This window comes from Akebia trifoliata, chromosome 11 (assembly GCF_017979445.1).
Source record: "Akebia trifoliata isolate Shusen 1 chromosome 11, ASM1797944v1, whole genome shotgun sequence".
NCBI classification, from domain to species: domain Eukaryota; kingdom Viridiplantae; phylum Streptophyta; class Magnoliopsida; order Ranunculales; family Lardizabalaceae; genus Akebia; species Akebia trifoliata.
In genome coordinates this window covers 41,196,642-41,216,086 of record NC_141385.1, presented here as the reverse complement: position 1 = coordinate 41,216,086, position 19,445 = coordinate 41,196,642, and the positions used below count along the sequence as shown (strand labels likewise).

General features: G+C 34.6%; 4 protein-coding genes across 4 annotated transcripts; 2 read left to right on the top strand and 2 right to left on the bottom strand.

Annotated features, from left to right (window-relative positions):
* The first annotated feature begins 1,533 nt into the window (after positions 1–1,533).
* LOC147391713 (HXXXD-type acyl-transferase family protein) lies at positions 1,534–2,979 on the top strand. Its single transcript, XM_086457344.1, has one exon. The coding sequence runs from the start codon at positions 1,566–1,568 to the stop codon at positions 2,922–2,924; it is 1,359 nt and encodes a 452-aa protein (XP_086313470.1). The 5' UTR covers positions 1,534–1,565; the 3' UTR covers positions 2,925–2,979.
* A 2,257-nt stretch (positions 2,980–5,236) lies between these two features.
* Positions 5,237–10,925, top strand: LOC147391712 (protein NUCLEAR FUSION DEFECTIVE 4-like). The gene is made up of 3 exons (XM_086459517.1): positions 5,237–5,641; positions 9,084–9,913; positions 10,243–10,925. The coding sequence occupies exons 1-3, from the start codon at positions 5,321–5,323 to the stop codon at positions 10,721–10,723; spliced, it is 1,632 nt and encodes a 543-aa protein (XP_086315643.1). The 5' UTR covers positions 5,237–5,320; the 3' UTR covers positions 10,724–10,925.
* Positions 10,926–11,483: 558 nt separating this feature from the next.
* Positions 11,484–12,949, bottom strand: LOC147391711 (Nucleotide/sugar transporter family protein). Its single transcript, XM_086459518.1, has one exon. The coding sequence runs from the start codon at positions 12,808–12,810 to the stop codon at positions 11,545–11,547; it is 1,266 nt and encodes a 421-aa protein (XP_086315644.1). The 5' UTR covers positions 12,811–12,949; the 3' UTR covers positions 11,484–11,544.
* A 4,568-nt stretch (positions 12,950–17,517) lies between these two features.
* Positions 17,518–19,195, bottom strand: LOC147391710 (UDP-Glycosyltransferase superfamily protein). The gene has a single exon (XM_086458155.1). The coding sequence runs from the start codon at positions 19,128–19,130 to the stop codon at positions 17,670–17,672; it is 1,461 nt and encodes a 486-aa protein (XP_086314281.1). The 5' UTR covers positions 19,131–19,195; the 3' UTR covers positions 17,518–17,669.
* Between the last annotated feature and the right edge of the window lie 250 nt (positions 19,196–19,445).

Below are 19,445 nucleotides of genomic sequence, written 5' to 3'. Positions count from 1 at the left end.
TCAATCAGTGGCAACGATAACCCTCCAATAAAATGCCAAGCATTTATTCTCTCGTGCTTCTCACCATCAACAATAGACGTACACTCCAAATGCCCTAATTACGTTTATAGGTATATTATATGTGCTGTTCCTTAGGAACATATAATCCCAATATTATGGATTTAGTACTCTTTATTGCATTCAAATCCAATCCAACAATAATTAAATCAAATCTGATTATATTTTTTCCAACCATAATTGTGACATCGAAAAGATCAGAAATCCGCTTACATGCCTCTAGATTGAATTATTGTGCAAATATCTTTGTCATATATTAATAATTTATGAGATAGAAAATGAAAAGAATTATTCAACAATCATATATCTTCTTTACTATTATAATGAGAGAAGGTGGAGTAAAAGTGGTTTGGCATCAAAATATATTGGTCATAAATCCCCTCACTTTCATGTTTAAATTTAATATAATCAAGGTTATTTTGATTTTTAAAAAAATCAAGAAAATTGTAACCCATTGCTTAGTTTCAAAATTACAACAATACCATTTTTTATTGCATAATCTTCAAAAGCTCCATAATCAATATTTTAATTACAAATAAACATGTGCGTTTGCACATGCCACCTAGTAGATGATAAAGCAAGGAACTCATAAATGGAAGATTGCGGAAACAAATCCTCTGTACCACATGGTTCTTGTTGCAACCTTGTAGCACATTTTAAACGGTTGGAAGAGTGCCACAACAACGATAAAATTAGATCACACACTTAAAATTTAAGGAGTTCATTTTTAAAGACATGGATCTGTTGATTTTTGTTTTTTCTTTCTTAATCAAATCTAAGTCATGATCATAATAAGAGATTGAGATGTTAATTTTTTTTTTTTTAAATACCCCTCTCTCGTCCTTTGAAAGTGTGCTACAGGAACTGTATGCCACTGAGGATCCACTTCCGCTTCCAGAATATTACATAGCACATGTTCCTCATTCACTTTATATAAAAGGTAAGCGTTACTAATTTCATAGTTCTAATGTAAAATATACTTCTCACATCAATAGAACTTCATCTCGTAATACATATAATGTATGAGGTTGACATGGATGCCCAACAACACCATCAAGGGACTAACAAAAGTTTTTTTTTTTTTTTTTATTATTAAAAGGAGAGAAGGTTTAACATTGTTGACGTAAATTACAAAAGTGTTCTTATATTATATTTACTATAACAACAAGAGAAGGGTAACCCAAATCCAAATTAATCAAAATTTACAAATTTACAAAAATGTCCATGTGACTTTAATGCGAAAAAATGCAAAGATTCTACGGTAATATACATGTAAAATTCAACCAACAAGCATATACAGTGTAACCATGTTTGATCCAGGACATGACAACAAGATAACAAATTGGGTCCTATTAGCTCCTATATCTTCAATACGATATTGATTGTGGGCCCTACATCATGTTACTTGGCATTTTGGTAAGCTTTTCAAGTATAAAAACACAAGTATCTAACCCAAAAACCATTGGCAATCCTCATTAGTAGACTAACCCTTCTTCCACAATTCTTAAATGGAGATTGAGGATCCCATAACTCGCGAATTCAACGTTAAATTTATCAAAAAAACCATAGTTAAAGCTAATTGTCTGTTGCCCGAACCTCATATCCTCCCTCTTTCTAACCTAGACCTTCTTTCTGGCCGTTTTCCAGTGACATATTTCTATGTCTACAGAGATGTTCCAAATAACAACTTCACTTCGATCATAAAGGCCTTAGAGATCTCCCTCGCCAACACCCTCAATCACTACTATCCATTCTCTGGTCAAATAGTCCTGAATCCGAAGACCAGTGAGCCCGAGATCATATGTGACAACCATGGTGCTCTAATCGTGCAATCTTACGTCGATATTCCATTATCAAGGTTAGACTACTACAACCTTAATGGATCCCTAGAAGGAAAACTAGTATCCTCAGAATGTGACATCCCATTACATGTCCAAGTAACGAATTATGCTTGCGGGGGAATTTCTATCACATTTACGTTCGATCATGCACTAGGGGATGCAAGTGCCTTGGGAAATTTTCTTCGGTCATGGTCTGAAGTAGCTCGAGGGATGCCAATCTCTTGTGTCCCTGATCACCGAAGATATCTCCAGGCACGTTCACCTCCTAGTTATGACCCCTCCCTAGACCATACTTTCATAACATGTAACATGGATGAGATACTTAATATGCCAGCGAACAATATCTCATTGAAGCGCCTCTACCACATCGATGCATCAAATATTGATCGCTTGCAAAGAGTTTGTAACAAAGATGGCAAGAAAAGAACCAAGATTGAGGCTTTCTCTGCTTACGTCTGGAAGATAATGGCAACAACGATTGGAGAATCAAATACACGTTGCATGATGGGGTGGTTAGTTGATGGACGTAAAAGGATGTGCAAAGAAAAAAATTCCATGTCTAATTACATAGGGAACGTTTTATCTGTTTCGGTCCAAGAGGCAAGTGTGGAAGAATTGAAGCATGGAACGATGTCAGATGTTGCGAGGATGGTTCACGACGCAATTGCAAAGGTTGCTAATGAAGCCCATTTCTTGGATTTGATAGATTGGGTCGAATGTCACAGGCCAGGTTTGATGCTAGCCAAGATTGTGCTAGGGCGTGCAGGGCCCGCTCTAGTGGTCTCATCAGCAGGTCAGTTTCCTGTGGCAGAATTGGATTTTGGGTTCGGGCCTCCCATACTTGGGACGGTTTGTTCTACCATAAGTAAGATCGGTACAGGTTATATGAATCAACGGCCAAGCGCTAAAGGTGATGGATCATGGGTTGTGTCTACCATCATATGGCCAGCATTGGCCGCAGCGTTAGAGTCGGATCCTGATCATGTTTTCCAGCCAATGACTGCAAGTCATCTTGGTTTGAGCTGAAGTATATATGTTATATTGTAGTAGAACAAATAAACTTTGTTTTTTCTTGTTGAAATACCATTTTCCGAGGATAACATTTTCCTGAAAATCACACATACCCCTATTGGTCATTCTAGGTGTTATGCAGCAACCTTGGTAGAAATGCCATGTGTCATGTGATCCAGGCTAGGGTTCCAGATCCATGATTTTATGTAGACTTATATGTATAAAAAAATCAGTGTGAGTGATGCACCTTGTTAGCAATCTCCCATTTAATTCTTTAAAAATTCACAAATTTTTTTATTTTTTTTAGATAAAAGTATTATTCTCCCGATTATTGAATTATTCTAAATAATTCATGTATTTTAAGTTAAAAAGGAATGAAACACGTTTTTTATGAATTTTTATAAAACTCGGTTGAAAAATATATTATTTAACTTGTTGTATGTTGCAAAGTGTAAACTTGTAAGTTGTGGCGTGTAACACAAGTTAACTTCGAAGCGACCATGCTTCAAAATTTTGGAGGGATCCACCTTTTTAGATAAAAAAATGTCCCTTCTTTTATTTTAAAAAAAATAATGATATAGCACTCTAAATCTATTTAGGATTACACCTTAATTTTTCTAATTGATGATTTATCTCTTGACTTTGGTCTTCTTTTATAAATCAATGAAACAATACCTTGATGCCCCCATTATCATCACCACCATATTCATCACCTGCACCATCACAAAATTTCATCATCACCATCACTATCATATGATCGAATTTTTTGTTTTTGAATTTTTGAAATAAGACATAGAATACACACGTATGAATCATATGCCAAATATTTTCCATTTATCGGATTTTTGACCGAATTTTAGATGTGATTTTTGCAACCCAAAATCGAATAGAACTCGAATTTTCCACGTATTGAAAAATGCTCAAATCATGCTGATTCTTAGTCTACTTTCACGTGTCAATCATTTGGCCCTACTGGCCCCACCACAATGTGAAAAAAGCCCAAATTTTATGGCCTTGGATTGTCAAATTTCATAAAATTTGACGGACCAAGAGGTTAAATTAGTGTTGAATTTTTTATTATCAATTTTTTTTTCGACGGGCTAAAACTGTCAAATTAATGAAGAATGAGAGAAATTCGACAGCTCTAAGCCGTCAAATCTGGGAACATCAAGAATTTCGACAGTCCTAGACCGTCAAATTTCAGTTTTTAAAATTCGTGGGCCTTAACCCGTCAAATTTTTATGTTGAATTTTCCAGTTTTCACGTAGTGCACAATGTCTTATACATCCCTGATGGACTTAAAAGCATCCTGATGATGATTCCTAGCCATTGACTCTATCATTTTACATCATGGGTTTGAAATCATGAAGCCCATAAAGAAAATGCTCAAATTCAACTTTAGATTTTACTAATCAGACAGACTGAATTTTGCTTTTTAAGCCCACCAAAGAAAGGATGAACCGTCAGTGGGCCCAAACTTTCCACCATGACCATCTATGTTGGACGCTAGAATTTTTCCTTTCACAGTTAATCTAGTTTGGGCGATAATTATTTTGATCCTAAAAGAAGAAAAGATATAATAAAGGTATTTGATTTAAAGAATCAGGATATTATAGGAGGTTTAAATTTTTAAAAGAATGTGTCCCACTCCAAGATTTATTAGAGTTTTTGTAATAAAAAAATTAAAAACATAACAATAAGATTTATCTGGTAAATATCTCTAAATAAAATTCTCATTAATCTTATATTTTTCAATTAAATTATAATATAAAAAAAAAAAAAAAAACCAAAAGTTAATAGTGTGAGAATATCATTATCTCAATTTACCCAAAAACCATTAGGTCTGGATATTTTCTTCTCTTTAACAAAGAGATATCAAAAAATGAAAAGCACGAGACCAACGTTAAGAGACTGGTAAACAATTGTAATTGGTGTGAACTTGTTCCTTTTATAGAATTATTGTCAATATTGGAAATTGGTGACCTTTTTAATCTTTTGCACGTATTACAAAGAAAATTTGATGTGGAAAACGTTAATCTTATTTTACATGGTGTGGGTTAATTTTTTGGGTAAATAATTTAAGTAAAAATAAGTAAAGTTGGGGGGTGCAAATAGAATTTCTCTATTATAAATGCCTTTATATTCTTGTTGAAAAGTTGAATATTAAACTGACTAACATCGACCGTCCAACAGAGTTTTCATGTATTTAAGAAAAAGGAAAAAATAAAAAAAAAGAATAACATGCCACGTGTCCATTCTTCATGTAGTAGAGAGTAGTGACTAAAGAGAGCTCAAACGTTGGTTACGTTTATAAATAAGAAATGCAGACTTGAAGAAGAGACGCAGTTAATTAAACTAGAGAGACATTTTCTTAAAATTAACAGAGTTTCTCTCTCCTCCGTTATCTAATCATGGCGGATAAGGGAAAGGGGCAATCTCGTAAATGGTTGATACTGGTGGCAGTAATATGGATCCAAGCGTTCACAGGAACCAACTTTGACTTCTCGGCATACTCATCCGATCTTAAATCAGTGGTTGGGATCTCTCAGGTGAAACTTAACTATCTTGCAACTGCGTCAGATCTAGGAAAGGCACTTGGGTGGTCTTCAGGTCTTGCTCTGTTGTATTTTCCTTTGTGGACCGTACTGTTCATGGCAGTCTTAATGGGTTTTGTTGGGTATGGTGTTCAATGGCTCATCATTCGAAGTCTCATTTCTTTGCCTTATTTTCTGGTCAGTATTACTTCTTCTTTCTTTCCCCATAATTAAATTAGTTAAAAAAAATACCCATTTTCCCCTTTATTTTGGGATAAAGAATTAAGTTTTTTATATATTTAAATAATATTTGGTCAAAACTTAGTCACCGTTTCACATTCTTTGCTGGGAAATCTCTCTCTCTCTCTCTCTCTCTCTCTCAATCTATCTATATATATATATATATTTCTTTGTTATAAAGTTCAGTTATCTTTTATTCAATTTTTGTCTAAAGTTGTTGATTCTTATTGAAAGTTCTCATATTATATCTATTTTCATCCATATTCTTTTGAGTCTTGAAAATTTCTTCTAATTGATAATATTTGATCTTTTTCAAACAGATCCAAACTATCCCAATTGACTATGTTCATGAATAAGAACGAATATTAATTCATTTTTAATTTTTTGAGTCATGATATTTTTACTTGAAAATTTTCATTCAATCTATACTCGATAGATATGGCAACTGCACAGAATCATAGATCTTTTTTTTCGGGATGCACAAGAAGTCACGTCGACCGAGTACAAATCGAGTGAAAATTTTCAAGTTAAAAAATCATTATTCTTTTTTTTTTTTTTTCTAATGCATTCATTTTTAATTTTGATTTCTACCAATGACTACTAGTTATGTTTAGAAATTTGCAAAGATTGAATTAACACGGAAAAGTCGAAACCCACAATTTTGCTAATTTGATTTAGAGCTATCAACCAAAATTTGGTTCAATTCTTTCTTAATCTTTCCCATCCCATCAATGCAGAAGGAATTAGAATAAAACGAGAATAAGTATAGCTTAATTTATGTTCTCCCACAATCTTCTCAGGCAATCACAATCAATATTTGAGGCATCCTACCATTGTTAATCATCTTATATTCTTATCATTTTATTTTTAATGATGCTAAAGTAACGTCAAAATTAGACCTCACATCACACACCCTCACGTGAAAGTGAATAGGAACGAATGAATGTTTTTTCATTGTCTCTCAAGGAAAGCATCTATGTTTCCCAACACTCTCATATTAGGGTGTGCATTGTGAGGTCCAATCTTGAGACTATTCCAACATGACTCTTTATTATTATTATTATGTATTGTTTGTGAATTGTTAGAAGCATTATATATATATATATATAAAAGGAAAATCCTTCGGGATTTTGCTTTTCATTGTGTTGATGCGATAGTCATAGATTTTCTCGAGATACGAGTAAAAATATATACGGTTATGTCACGTTAGGAATGTGAGAATCACAGTAAATCCCATTGTCACCCCAGCATTACTCTATATATAATTATATAATCAAATAAACATCCCAAGTCAAAATATAAGTCCACATAAACTTTGGCTAATGGTTTCGTAATGCCTACGCAAGCAGATATAAATAGCAGAGAATTTCACCATACGAAACGCTAACTGATTTTTTCAGCTCACTTAATTATTCACTATAAAGTCCAAAATGCGTATGAGATTGTTAATTTGTCGTTAAGGGAAACACCCATACGTATTAACTATTAACCAATCATGTGCCTTTCACCCATTAAATATAGCTAACAGTGTTGCCTTCACCCATTAAAATGGCTAACGTTGTCACAGTATTTTGCCAGTGATTGTTAATTTGCTCACAGACCAACACCATTTTGACATGTGACACTGATGACAAAGGCAATAATGAGAATTTTTCTCTCAAAAATATGATCCCATACAAAAGTGGTGTAGAGAATGAAATTCTATGAATTTAAAAAAAAAAAATTAATCGTTTTTCAACGTTGTATTTTAATTTTAAATTTGAGTACTCAGTAACCAGCCATCCATTTTCAACACCATTAGCAAGCTCTAAAAAAAAAAATATTTACCATAAGATTTTTCATGAAATCTAAAAGGTCGTGGTATTCGATTGTCAATATGCTAATTCACGTAGATCGCACAATATTTTTTAAGATTTGAAATTGAAAAATAAAGATATCTAGACAGTAGATGTGTGGGTAGGAGTGAGAAATTTCTCTTTCATTACTTACGTCATCATTATTCTACTATTATTTATATTTCTTTCAATGAGGATTTTAAACTTTGATCTTACGTGTTTTTTTTAATCCTAATACTTCAAATTTCAACTAAATCGAAATCATTCAAATGAGAAATTTTATGTGTAAACTTTCGATTCAGTGTGTGAATACCAAATCATTTTTATAATGTTCAGTAGGTACCTACAGATTTAAAATAAAATAAAATAAAAAGTCATGATAATCGAACTCACTTTGTTTTCACTCAAACTCTCCCTTCACATTGCCATACAAAATAAAAATAAGAATAATTATAAATATCTATTTTTGTGTATCCCGAAGAAAAGGAACTACAGTTATGCAAAGGGAGAAGTCCAAAGTGAGTCAGATCGTCACGACTCTAAAATAAATTATTTCTGTTAAGGAAAGGGACCACGAACCTGATCCTGATTCTATATAATAATGATACTCCCAACCATATTTATAATAGAAGCCACCCTTTATTGATTCCTGTATAATAGCTACATCCTTTGATTGTTTTGACTTTTGACCGTTGGTGGGTCCCACATAAATGGAGCATACCTCTTTATGGGTGGCTAACTTGGTAATTTATCTTTAAAGAAGATTCTAGTGTCTACTAGTACTGTAGTGTGTTTCGAATAAATACCCACTAATGGGCTTCAGATTAGAGGTGCAACTTTGGTCCAGTTTAAATCGAGAATCAAGTCAAATCAATAGCTATAGCTTTGAGGTTGTTTGGTTCGGTTTGAAATAAGTTGTGGTTTGATTCCGAGTTACAAAAATGGAGAATCAATCAATTTGATTTGATTATCTGATCAAGCTTGTATAGAATCGAATACCTATACAAAATATATATATATATATATTATTAATTATTTTAGGTGTTAGGACATAAATTAGTTATTTTTTTATGGATAGATTTATGATTTATTGTATAAAAATTTATGTTTGTTTTTTCTTTAAAAATATTGCTTACAATTTATAGAATATTAGTAATCCGTAGAATCAAACCAAATCAAACCGACTTTAATTCGGTTTGAATTGGTTTGATTCCAATGGAATTTGGTTCGATTCTGATTCTTATTTCGTGAAATCAACCTATATCGGTTCGATTCCAATTTGACCTCAAATCGAATCAAGTTGCACCCCTACTTCAGATACATTAGCTAATTAGTTAATCAGGACCCACTAAGGCTGCAACTTGAGAGTTCAACACGAGCCTAATCCAAGTTATGTAGAACATGAGTTAGAGTCTAGGTTAGAATAAGTCAACCCGAGACTTCAATAATATATAAATATTTTTAGATTAATTATATTTCTATTTATTTTTAAAGAATTTTTTTTAACTATTTCTTCTTTAAGATATTAAATATTTTTAAAACTAATGGAATGTTTGGACTTGCAGGTATTTCTTTCATGCTTACTAGCCGGATGTAGCATCTGCTGGTTCAACACAGTCTGTTTTGTTCTATGCATTCGAAATTTCCCTAAAAACCGAGCCCTCGCATTGTCTTTAACAGTCGGCTTCAATGGCATAAGTCCGGCCCTATACACAATTCTCACGAAAGCCATCTCATCAACAGATGATTCCCTCTATCTCATCCTCAATGCACTTGTCCCACTTATCATTTCCATTGCCGCACTCGTTCCTATCCTTAACCAATCCCCTCAACAACCCGAATCCAAAGATATCATGCCCCATGATTTCCTAATATTCCTTATTCTAAACATCCTTGCTATCATCACTGGCTTCCCACTTCTCATCCTCAGTTCGATTTCGTCTATTGCTTCCACACCATGGCCCCTAGTCACTGCTGCCATCTTCCTTGTCCTTCCCTTCTGTGTCCCTGGCATTGTCCTGGCACGCGACCACCGGCCTCTTGTAAATGATCTTGAGCTTCATAAAGTACAAATTGAGGACAACGATTGCATGGGCAATGACAATAAAGCTAATGATGATGCTAGACATGGTGTAGAGCCAAGTGGGGGTTGTCGGCTGGCAATGCTTGGTGAGGAGCACTCAGCTCAAGTGCTTCTGAGTAGGTGGGACTTCTGGCTCTATTATGTTGTGTATTTATGTGGGGGTACAATTGGGCTGGTGTATGGTAACAATCTTGGGCAAATAGCACAATCGCTCGGGCACAGTTCAAAGACCACGACGACGCTTGTCACACTTTACTCGTCGTGTTCCTTCTTCGGTCGGCTACTTTCCGCAGCCCCAGACTTCATGCCTAGGTAAGCAATGGCGTAAATTATTTCGTTTTATTAGCATAGCCATAGTGACAAAGTCGGGTTTGGGAATAATTTGGTAAGAGAAAGCTTCAGAAAATGTCAGAAAAAAGATCGCTAAAGTCGGGAAAACATCGGACAAATTAAAAAATAAAAATAACTTTGTAAAGTATAAAAAATGTATTAAAAAAAATATGTATTTTATAAATTAAATGATAAAATAACACTCAAAGATGCTAAAAATAAAAATAATATGTGATTTTTTCAAAAATAAAATAATCAACTAATCGTGATCAACATGATTTAATTGCAACTATTAAAATCATGAAATGCAGGAAGGTATACTTTGCACGTACTGGGTGGCTAACCATTGCACTCTTACCGAACACAATTGCGCTCTTCTTACTTGCTGCCTTAAGTGGAGGTGCTGCATTACATATTGGCACAGCTCTAATCGGCCTGAGCTCTGGATTCATCTTCGCTGCAGCTGTGTCGATCACATCAGAGCTCTTCGGATCTAACAGTGTAGGCGTCAACCATAACTTGCTTGTGACTAACATACCAATTGGGTCACTTTTATACGGCCTTCTTGCAGCCCTTGTTTATGATGCTAATGTTAGCTCGAACTTCGGGGATTCGGGGATCGGTAGTGATGAAGCAATGGAGTGTATGGGGAGGAAGTGTTACTTGCGGACGTTCGTGTGGTGGGGAATCTTATCCTTGTTGGGCTTAGCATCTAGTTTGTTACTTTTCCTCCGGACCAAACCTGCTTACAATCGGTTTGAGCAAAATCGGATTACATCACAAGTTTTTTAACTGACTCCATTCTTCAAATTGGATGCCATACCATGTCGGACACCATTCATTTTTTAACTGTAAATGCCCTTGCTTTGTCCGAAATGTTCAACCTATAAACCAATAATGCCTTGAAATGTAGTTCAGAAGTTGGACTCTTATACCTTAATAGATCAAGGTTGTAGGTAGAGTTTATGAAGGAAAATGAGTGTGTTTATGAAGGAAGAGCAATCTTACTAAATGTTTTCCATCCCTGAAAAACTGGTCTTGAACTTTTCTTGCGAAGAAAGACTTGAACTTGTTCTACATAAATTGACCTACAGAAAGACGTTGAAACTGATGCGGATAAATTTGTGGCCTACCATAAGGAGATGCAATACTAAGATTGAAAATTACACATAGATTCTGCTAAGTAGAGGTGCACACTCAGGAAGGTCATTTGTGTGCATTGCCAGTCCACAAGTAACAAGAAAATATTCCAAAAAACAGACAACCCACGTAGACAAATCCTCTATAAGATCATGTGCAATGGCACATTCGAATTTCACAAGATTAATTCACAGGGCCATTGTTTCCAAAGAACACATGGCAACCATTAAATCAAAAGCCTCCCTAGCCACACCAACACATATTTTTCTTGTACAAAGAAAGGCTACATAATATGAGGACTTCAAGAAATTGTTAATTTTTCAGTTAAAATCAAGCAAAGGAATTTATAGAGTTAACAAAGATGTTTCAGTTATTATTTCAGCAATGCAATCAACAAAGAAATTGAACAAAATTTGATTATTTCCATAATCCATTGAGACTAAAGAAAAAGGGAGAGACAAGGAACAACCAATTCAGCTCTTCTTTTCACCTCCATCTTTCTTCCCACTTTTCGTTGTTGTCTGCGAATACAAGAAAGTCCCAAAGATCGCAATGGCGGACCCCAAAGCATTCCAAGGCCTAACCGGATTCCTAAACACCAAAACCGACGAAATGATCACCACTACTCTCTTCATAGTGTTCCCCACTGAGAATGTCAATGGGCTAATCTTATCGAGAGCTTGATATGACGACTGATTATAAAGATGGTAAAAAATTCCAGACAATAGCACCCAAATATAAAATGTCGAAGACGTCCCCGCAGCTTGGATTGCTCTATGGTACCCTTCAATCCATTGAGACCCTTCTACGAACACCGCCACTGGAAACAAATACAGTAACGAAATTATACTAATCCACCCATATAAATTCAACCCATTTACTTCTTTGAAGCTTTGTAAACTACGCTTTGAGTAAATGTTCCTTAGAACAAACCCAACATTACTAATCAAAGCCCCCGAAAGACCTTGAAAATTGAATGAGACTTCAGTAACTGCAGCTACAGAACAACCAAGAACAATGGGGAGAATCGAAAGCCAAACAGTTAATGGGTAACTATCGCCAAGGAAAGACGAGAAGATGACCGAGAAGACGGGTTCGGATGATTTGATGACATGTGTGAAGGACACAGCAACCTTAGAGAAGGACACACAAGCAGAGATGTGGCCTATGGTGTGAAACAAAGCAGGACCCAAAAGAGCTATAACGAAGGGCTTAGATATTTTGGGGCAAGGTTGGAGATTGAAAGACCAAAGGATTAACATCCATATGGATCCCACAAAGAGTTGAAAAGAGGCAAGAAGCCATGGGAATGGGAAGAGATTCAAGACCTTTTTGTTGTAAATGTTGAAGACTATGTTCTGGAAATACCAGAAACCAAAAACTAGAGCAAGTTGAAGGGTTTGTGGGTTTGAATCTTGTTTTTCTACCTCTGGATTGGATTCTTGGGAGGCTTCAGAAGCAGCTTTGGGGATTTGGGGTGTGGGTTTTGAGGAAAAACCAAATGGGTATTTATGGATTTTGTTGAAAATGGTGGTTTTGGTAGTGGTTTCAATGATCTGAGCTGTGGGTTTTGGAGAGAATCCAAATGGGTGGACATGGATTTGATTGAAATGGTGGGTTTTGATTTTTGTTGTTTTAGATATTTGAGAGATGGGTTTGTTGAACGAAGGAGATGGGAATGTTGTGGGGAATCTGTGGTGAGATTTGGAGAAAGTGACGGTAGAATTCAGAGTAAGCATTGTGTGTGTATGAGAAAGAAAGAGAAATTCTGCAACTTTTTAATCCAAATAGACAATAAAGATAAAAGATCAGAGGAGGAATTTATTTTTTCAGGGTTTAGAAATCTAATAGAATACAATTTCGATGTTTTTTTCAAGCTAGTACTCTCCCTCCCGAGTCCCGAAGGAACCTACCTCCCAAGTTTTTTGCACTAAAAGGAATCCACCACGTGGAACAGGATCTCCTGTAGATTGGGAGGATATACGGATTTTGGTGCTTTTGCTAATCTCCAACACGGTGTCCAAAATACAGCTGTGATGAGAGAAAAATACAGGGTTCTTAAAGATGGAATCCCTAGGAATATCCTGCCATCTTAGATATAAAACGTCTCCGGTCTCTTTGATTTATTTTTGTTGGATTAATTAATAAAAAATAAAATTTAAGATTTACCAAGAGTACAATTTGCTCTAGTTCAAATCGAGAATCGAACCAAACCGATAACTTTAGGGTGGTTTGGTTTGGTTCCAAACAAATTGTGATTTAGTTTCGGATTATGAAAATGAAGAACTGATCAATTTGATTCGATTCTCAGATCAAATTAGTATAGAACTAAATCGAATCCTTATACAATAAATATATATAATTATTGTTATGAATTATGTTATTTGGTAGGACATAGGTTAATGATCTTTCACGAAGAAACTAATGACTTTTTATGGATGGATTAGTGATTTATTGTATGAAATTTTATTTTTATTATATGTTTATTTTTCATTAAAAAAATATTATAATTTATAAAATATTGGCATCCCATAGAATCGAACTGAACCAAACCAACTTTAGTTTGGTTTGGGTTGGTTCAGTTCCAATGGAATTTGGTTTGGTTCTGACTTTTATTTAGTGGAATCGACTTATATCAGTTTGTTTCCAATTTGACTTCAAACCGAATCAAATTGCACCCGTAGGATTTATGTAAGAATACATTTCTTATAATTATTTTTTAAAATTATTTTAAATAAATAATCTAATTTTATATCATATTTTCACTTGTGAAAGGCTTTCTGGCTCATCATCCCTATACGTGGATTTTATTATTATTATTTTTTTTTTTTTTGTTGATCTATAACTACACATTCAACTTTATTGATTTCTTCTAGTTATTAGATTTCAAAAAAAAAACAATGATTGATTCCTAAACATTATTTGATCTTTTTTATTTTTTGTTTGTTAATATCTTCAACAATATTGTGTTATTTGTACGGCCTTAGTAAGCTCAGTTATGTATACGATAAAGGAATTTTAGCAAAAAAAATCTGCAAGATTGGATTCTTCAACAACTACGACAACAAAAAAAAAGGTTGTTTGAAATTTATTACACCAAATATATCGTTTGCTACAGAAACTCACGTATTAAGATGAAAATGCCCTTCAACTCATCTCACAAAATAAATCGTTTGCATGTTAAGTGCACTTTGATCGTCTCCCGATGCCTTTGGTCATGAAAGTATGGAGATAAAAGCATTATAAAGTCAGAGTTCTCACAAGGGTTTTTTTTTTTTTTTTTTTTTTTTTGAGCTTAATTTGTCGCATCCAAAAACACACAACCAATGCTTCAAGATTGTAGAGGATAAAATTCTATGAACTTTGGAAGAAAAAAATCTCAAAAAAAAAATTTCGTCACAGTTGAATTTCAAATTTAAGTTTGACAGTTATGTTGAAGTTTGATAGTTGTCCTAATTCAAGTTGAAAAAAACGAATATTTTTTGGATTAGAGTTTTTTAAAACAACTTAGAGGGCTATGGTGTTGGATTGCTAAGGTGGTAATCCATTTGAGCAAAATTACTCATAGTAAGGCTCAAATCTTTACTAAGCTAATTAGGAAAATGTTTCTCTTTTTATAGAGAAAGGAGGAAGAGAGAAAAATGCAAAAAAGGTGGAGGTTATTTCACGTGATGGGTTCAATGGTAATTTTATCTTAGTGCATGAGTAACTGTAGCAAAACTACTTATTTGATGTAATTAGTTGAAGTGTCAACCTTTACACACTTGCATAGATTTTTTTTATTATTATTTATGCGACAAACTCGACAAACTCGATATGGGAAAAGTTTGCACGGACTGAGGTCCACATTTAGACCACGAGGACTAACCCGTTAGTCCAAATGACAACTCAATCTTTTGTTTGTGGTCGAGATTGAGTTTGAAAAAAAAATTACTGAATTTGATCTTTAATTTATTGTAGATTTAAAATATAAGTATATTTATCAAAACATGCACAACATTTGGAATATTTATCAAAATGGTACACTATAGCAAATAATTCTGAAAATGATAAATTTGCCATTTTCGAAATTAATTTTTTTTATCAAAATGGTAAAAACAGTATAAAATTTTTTTTTACCAAAAATACCCTTTTTTATTTTTTGACTAAAATTATGAAAATAAAATTGATTTCTGTAAAAAAAAATTGTAAATACATATGATTATTGGATTACCGAAAGAGAGTAAATCTTTTTAGTTGGATTTTCATTTTTTTTTAAGGTTAAAATTGTAAATGCATATGTAAAACAAAAAAAGGGTATTTTCGGTATAAAAAAATACATTTTACTGTTTTTACCGTTTTGGTAAAAAAAAAATTTCAAAAACAATAAATTTACCATTTTCATAATTATTTGCTATAGTGTACCATTTTGGTAAATAATTTCAAAAATTCTACCATTTTGGTAAATTATTCTAAAACTTAAATCTTATGGTGAAATTTATTTTTTTTTCAATTCTAATTTTTGAGGGAGTTCATAAAATATCATACTTCATATACATGTGACACCTAATGATAAATTTGGGAGTTACGTTGACATGTGGTCCATAGAGAGTGTAGTGTTCACTAGACAACGTTGGTCTTAAATAGCTTAAAAGTTTTTTATTTGGCTATTTTTTGTGAGATAAAAATCATCCTCACAAAAAATAGTCTAATCTGAAACTTTTAACCCTTTAAAAGTGATTTAGAATTGTGAATTGGTGATTTTTTATCGTTAATTTGTAAATCATTATTGATAGGATTAAAAGTTTCGGATTAAGCTGATTTTTTAGTAAGAATGATCTCCTCACCGTAAAAATCACCATCACAAAAATCAGCCCATATAGAACAATTTTTTTCTCCCAACATTATCTTCCTAATGTTGCCTGTCGAACATGACCCATATATGTATTTCACATGTTAAATGACAAGATGACACTCAAAAATGTTTCAAATAAAAATAATGAATGATGTTGAAGTGACTTCAAGATCGGATCTCACATTGCACACCCTTACATGAAAGTGTATGGGAATCATAGATGTTTTTTTCTCGGGATACAACTGAAAAAGCATTATGGTTCATATCCACTTTCACAACAACATGTGTGACATGAGGTCCATTCTTGAGGTCACTCTAGCACGACTCAATGATAATGATTTTTTTAAAAAAAATTGTTGATTAAATCAAAATTAATCGTAATTTTTTTTTAAATGTAATTTAATAGATAATTAATAAAATCACGATTTAATTGCGATTTTTTCAAAAATTCATAGATTTTTGTCGCTATGTTCAAGAGCACCACCTCCCGTTGGCAAAGGGTTGGATTGTGAATGGATCAGCTGGGAATGGCCCGATTCCAATTGGGCCATAAATCCTGGTCCGAACCCAACTAATCTATTGGTCGGGCTACAGCAAACCGAATAAAAATCACCTATGGGCCTGATCTAATTTGCAAGTATTTGTAACATAATTTATCGGGCAAGGCCATCCGATTCGCATACATCTCTAAACATGAATTAGATCTAGCCTTAATCGTCCGATACTGAACACTTCCCAAACCTAATCTACTGCTTCGGGCCCAACCCATAACACCATAAAAATGTATTGCAAGTATCATATACTTTTGAAGGCGAATGATACATACTTACATATTTGATAATTTTTTTCATAAATACTCTAAAAAATTATCATATCTAATCATCTACTGATTAAAAAAAAAATTATTCCATTATTGTCATTATTAGATGTATCAGGACCTAATCTGGGATCAATCGGATAAGGATCAGATAAGACCTGAAATCGATCCAATAAGCATCGATTTGGACTCTTGTAGGATTGATTTTTATTAAATATTTGGATCAAACCCTATCTAATAACAATTGGGTCTGTTCTAGATTGGATATGATTTGCATACCAGTACACCTTACTATAATTAGTCTAGGGTGTTTTATGGAAGGGATCGATTAGTTGCACATCACCCACTACTAATTGCACTCTATCACTTTGCACTCCATTTGAATGATTGCACTCAAAATTAAAATTAAAACACTACACCTTTTCTTTTCATTTTTTCGTTCTTCTTCAAACGTGATCACATGGTTTAACAAGCAAGCTTACCATTTACACCAGTAAAGAAGATGAAGTTGCGATACTAATAATGAAGTGCAATTAGTAGGTTATTTTTCAAGGTTGGTGTGCAACTAGTCGATCCCTTTATGAAATTGGCCAGAGTATTTTGCAAAAATTACTCAACCAGAAAAAATTTTAATAGTAACAAAAATGGCTATATATCCAATTTCATAATTACTTATTTACAGTTCAGTAAACTTATGGCATAAAGGTAAATTCTACTAGTTTTACGGACAACGACTGTATAATCGTTTTTGTGAAAATTATAAATTATAAAATTGGGTATATGACCATTTTCGTAAAATCGAAAAACCATGAAATTGTATTGAAGTAAGAAAGATAGAGAAACAAAAACAAAAAAAAATGTGACTTATTATTAATACAAGTATAAGTAATTTCTAAGAGCAAGCCCTGCTAAACTTTAAGCCTTAGTAACAACAATCTAAGCAAATGTCAAGGGTACTTACAAAATGTTTCATCTTTTATACAAAGAAATAATCTCTCATATGCCAATGCCATCTTATGTGCTGTAAACATGGAAGCTGCATAATCACTGCATGCCCTTCCCCTCCTTGCTAACCTCTCTGCTCCTTCCTCTACAACTACCTCCAATGCCTCTAACAACGATGCTACGTTCGGAGAGAACATAAAACCAAATTCCTCATTAATGACTACGGACCCTTTGATGCTAGGGAACCTTGATGCCAAAACCGGCTTCCCACTCATCATTGCTTCCATTAGTGTTAAATCGAGTCCTTGAGGCCTCAAAGTTGGGTTCACAAAAATGTCAATGGAGTTATAGAATGCCCGTAGTTCATTAGGGCGCATGGACCCTAAGACTATGACTTGAGATCCGATATCCCTATAACGTTGTTCCCATGGTCCAGACCCCGCGACGACCAAGTATACGTCGGGGTACTTAGTCGATAGCTTAGAGAAGGCTTCATGAAGCAGGGGATGTCCTTTGTCTTTCACTAATCTCCCAGCAACCCCTAGTACAAGACTAGCGTTCCGGGGAACACCGAACTTAGCCCTAAACTCGTACCCTAATTTCACATCATGCCGGAAATCATCTTCGTCGACGCCATTGAGAATTACATGAACCCTATTATTAGGGATTTGATAAACATCTCTGAGCATCTCCCCACAACTATCGCTAATAGCAACATGGTGAGCATAGTTCTTAAAGAATCTAATTTCCTTTAAAACCTTAGGGATTACCCCTTGGAGGCTCTGATTGATAGAAGGTGGCATGGGTTCATTAGGCCTAAGTGCTAAATCTTGGTAAATATTGGACTGTAGACTCTCTAGAGCGATACCATGCCACGAGACTGCCAAGTTCGAGACATCACGTGCTAGCCAATGAGGAAGCGCCACGCTTTCCGAGTGCACCACATCGAATGGTTCACGTTGGTTCTCAATGTCAAATTGGGCCCATGCTTTATTATATTGCCATCGTCCGGGTGCACCATCATGGAAGTGAATTTGTGGGGAACCTGTAGTATGACTTCCTATGGTGGTGTCATTAGTAATGATGGACGGAGGTGAGCTGTAGACATGCACTTGATGACCGCGACGTGCTAGTGAGGTATGTAGGGTGAGTGCGTGGCGCTCCATGCCACCCGGGGTGGCTCCAATAGGCCATTTTCGAGAGAAGACGGCAATTTTAAGAGTGGTCGGTGGGGGTTGGTTGTCGATGAACGGTAGACGATTCCATGAGAATTGCACGGTACGAAGATCCCCGCTGGACCATGGCTTGATGAGGGTGAAGGAGTTGGTGCATGTGGTGGTGGAGGAAGGTGTGTGGAGGAGGAGGAGAGCAGGTATTGTGAAGAGAACAATGAAGAAGAGAGTGGTGTGAAGATTTGTTTGGGAAGGGAGATTGGGCTTCTTGGGTTTGTTGATGAAGGCCATATTATGAGAAATGAGAGATGAGACGTTATGTTTTTGTGTTTGGTTGTGTGTTGTTATGTTGTTTAAACTAAAAGTCGAGATTTTACAAGTAAAAGTAGGGAGAAAAGCGTGTGTGGTGGTCACGCACTCAAGCAAAGTGGGTTGGGTTGTGACTTTTTTTGGTGCGTTCTCACGCCATCACAAAACTTCATTATTTTAGTGTTTTTGGCTTTGTTTGGCAAACATTACTATCATACTCCTTGTAGTAGTATTATACTTAAAAGCATATGTAGTTTTAAAAACTCTTTAAATTGAGTCAAAACTCGACTCTATCAA

What these genes read in the sequence shown, in the direction of transcription:
- LOC147391713 (XM_086457344.1), top strand. Translation starts at nt 1,566, where the DNA reads ATGGAGATTGAGGATCCCATAACTCGCGAATTCAACGTTAAATTTATC.
- LOC147391712 (XM_086459517.1), top strand. Translation starts at nt 5,321, where the DNA reads ATGGCGGATAAGGGAAAGGGGCAATCTCGTAAATGGTTGATACTGGTG. An exon ending in TTTCTTTGCCTTATTTTCTG is followed by an intron (nt 5,642 to 9,083) that starts GTCAGTATTACT and finishes TTGGACTTGCAG; the next exon opens with GTATTTCTTTCATGCTTACT. An exon ending in GCCCCAGACTTCATGCCTAG is followed by an intron (nt 9,914 to 10,242) that starts GTAAGCAATGGC and finishes CATGAAATGCAG; the next exon opens with GAAGGTATACTTTGCACGTA.
- LOC147391711 (XM_086459518.1), bottom strand. Translation starts at nt 12,810, where the DNA reads ATGCTTACTCTGAATTCTACCGTCACTTTCTCCAAATCTCACCACAGA.
- LOC147391710 (XM_086458155.1), bottom strand. Translation starts at nt 19,130, where the DNA reads ATGGCCTTCATCAACAAACCCAAGAAGCCCAATCTCCCTTCCCAAACA.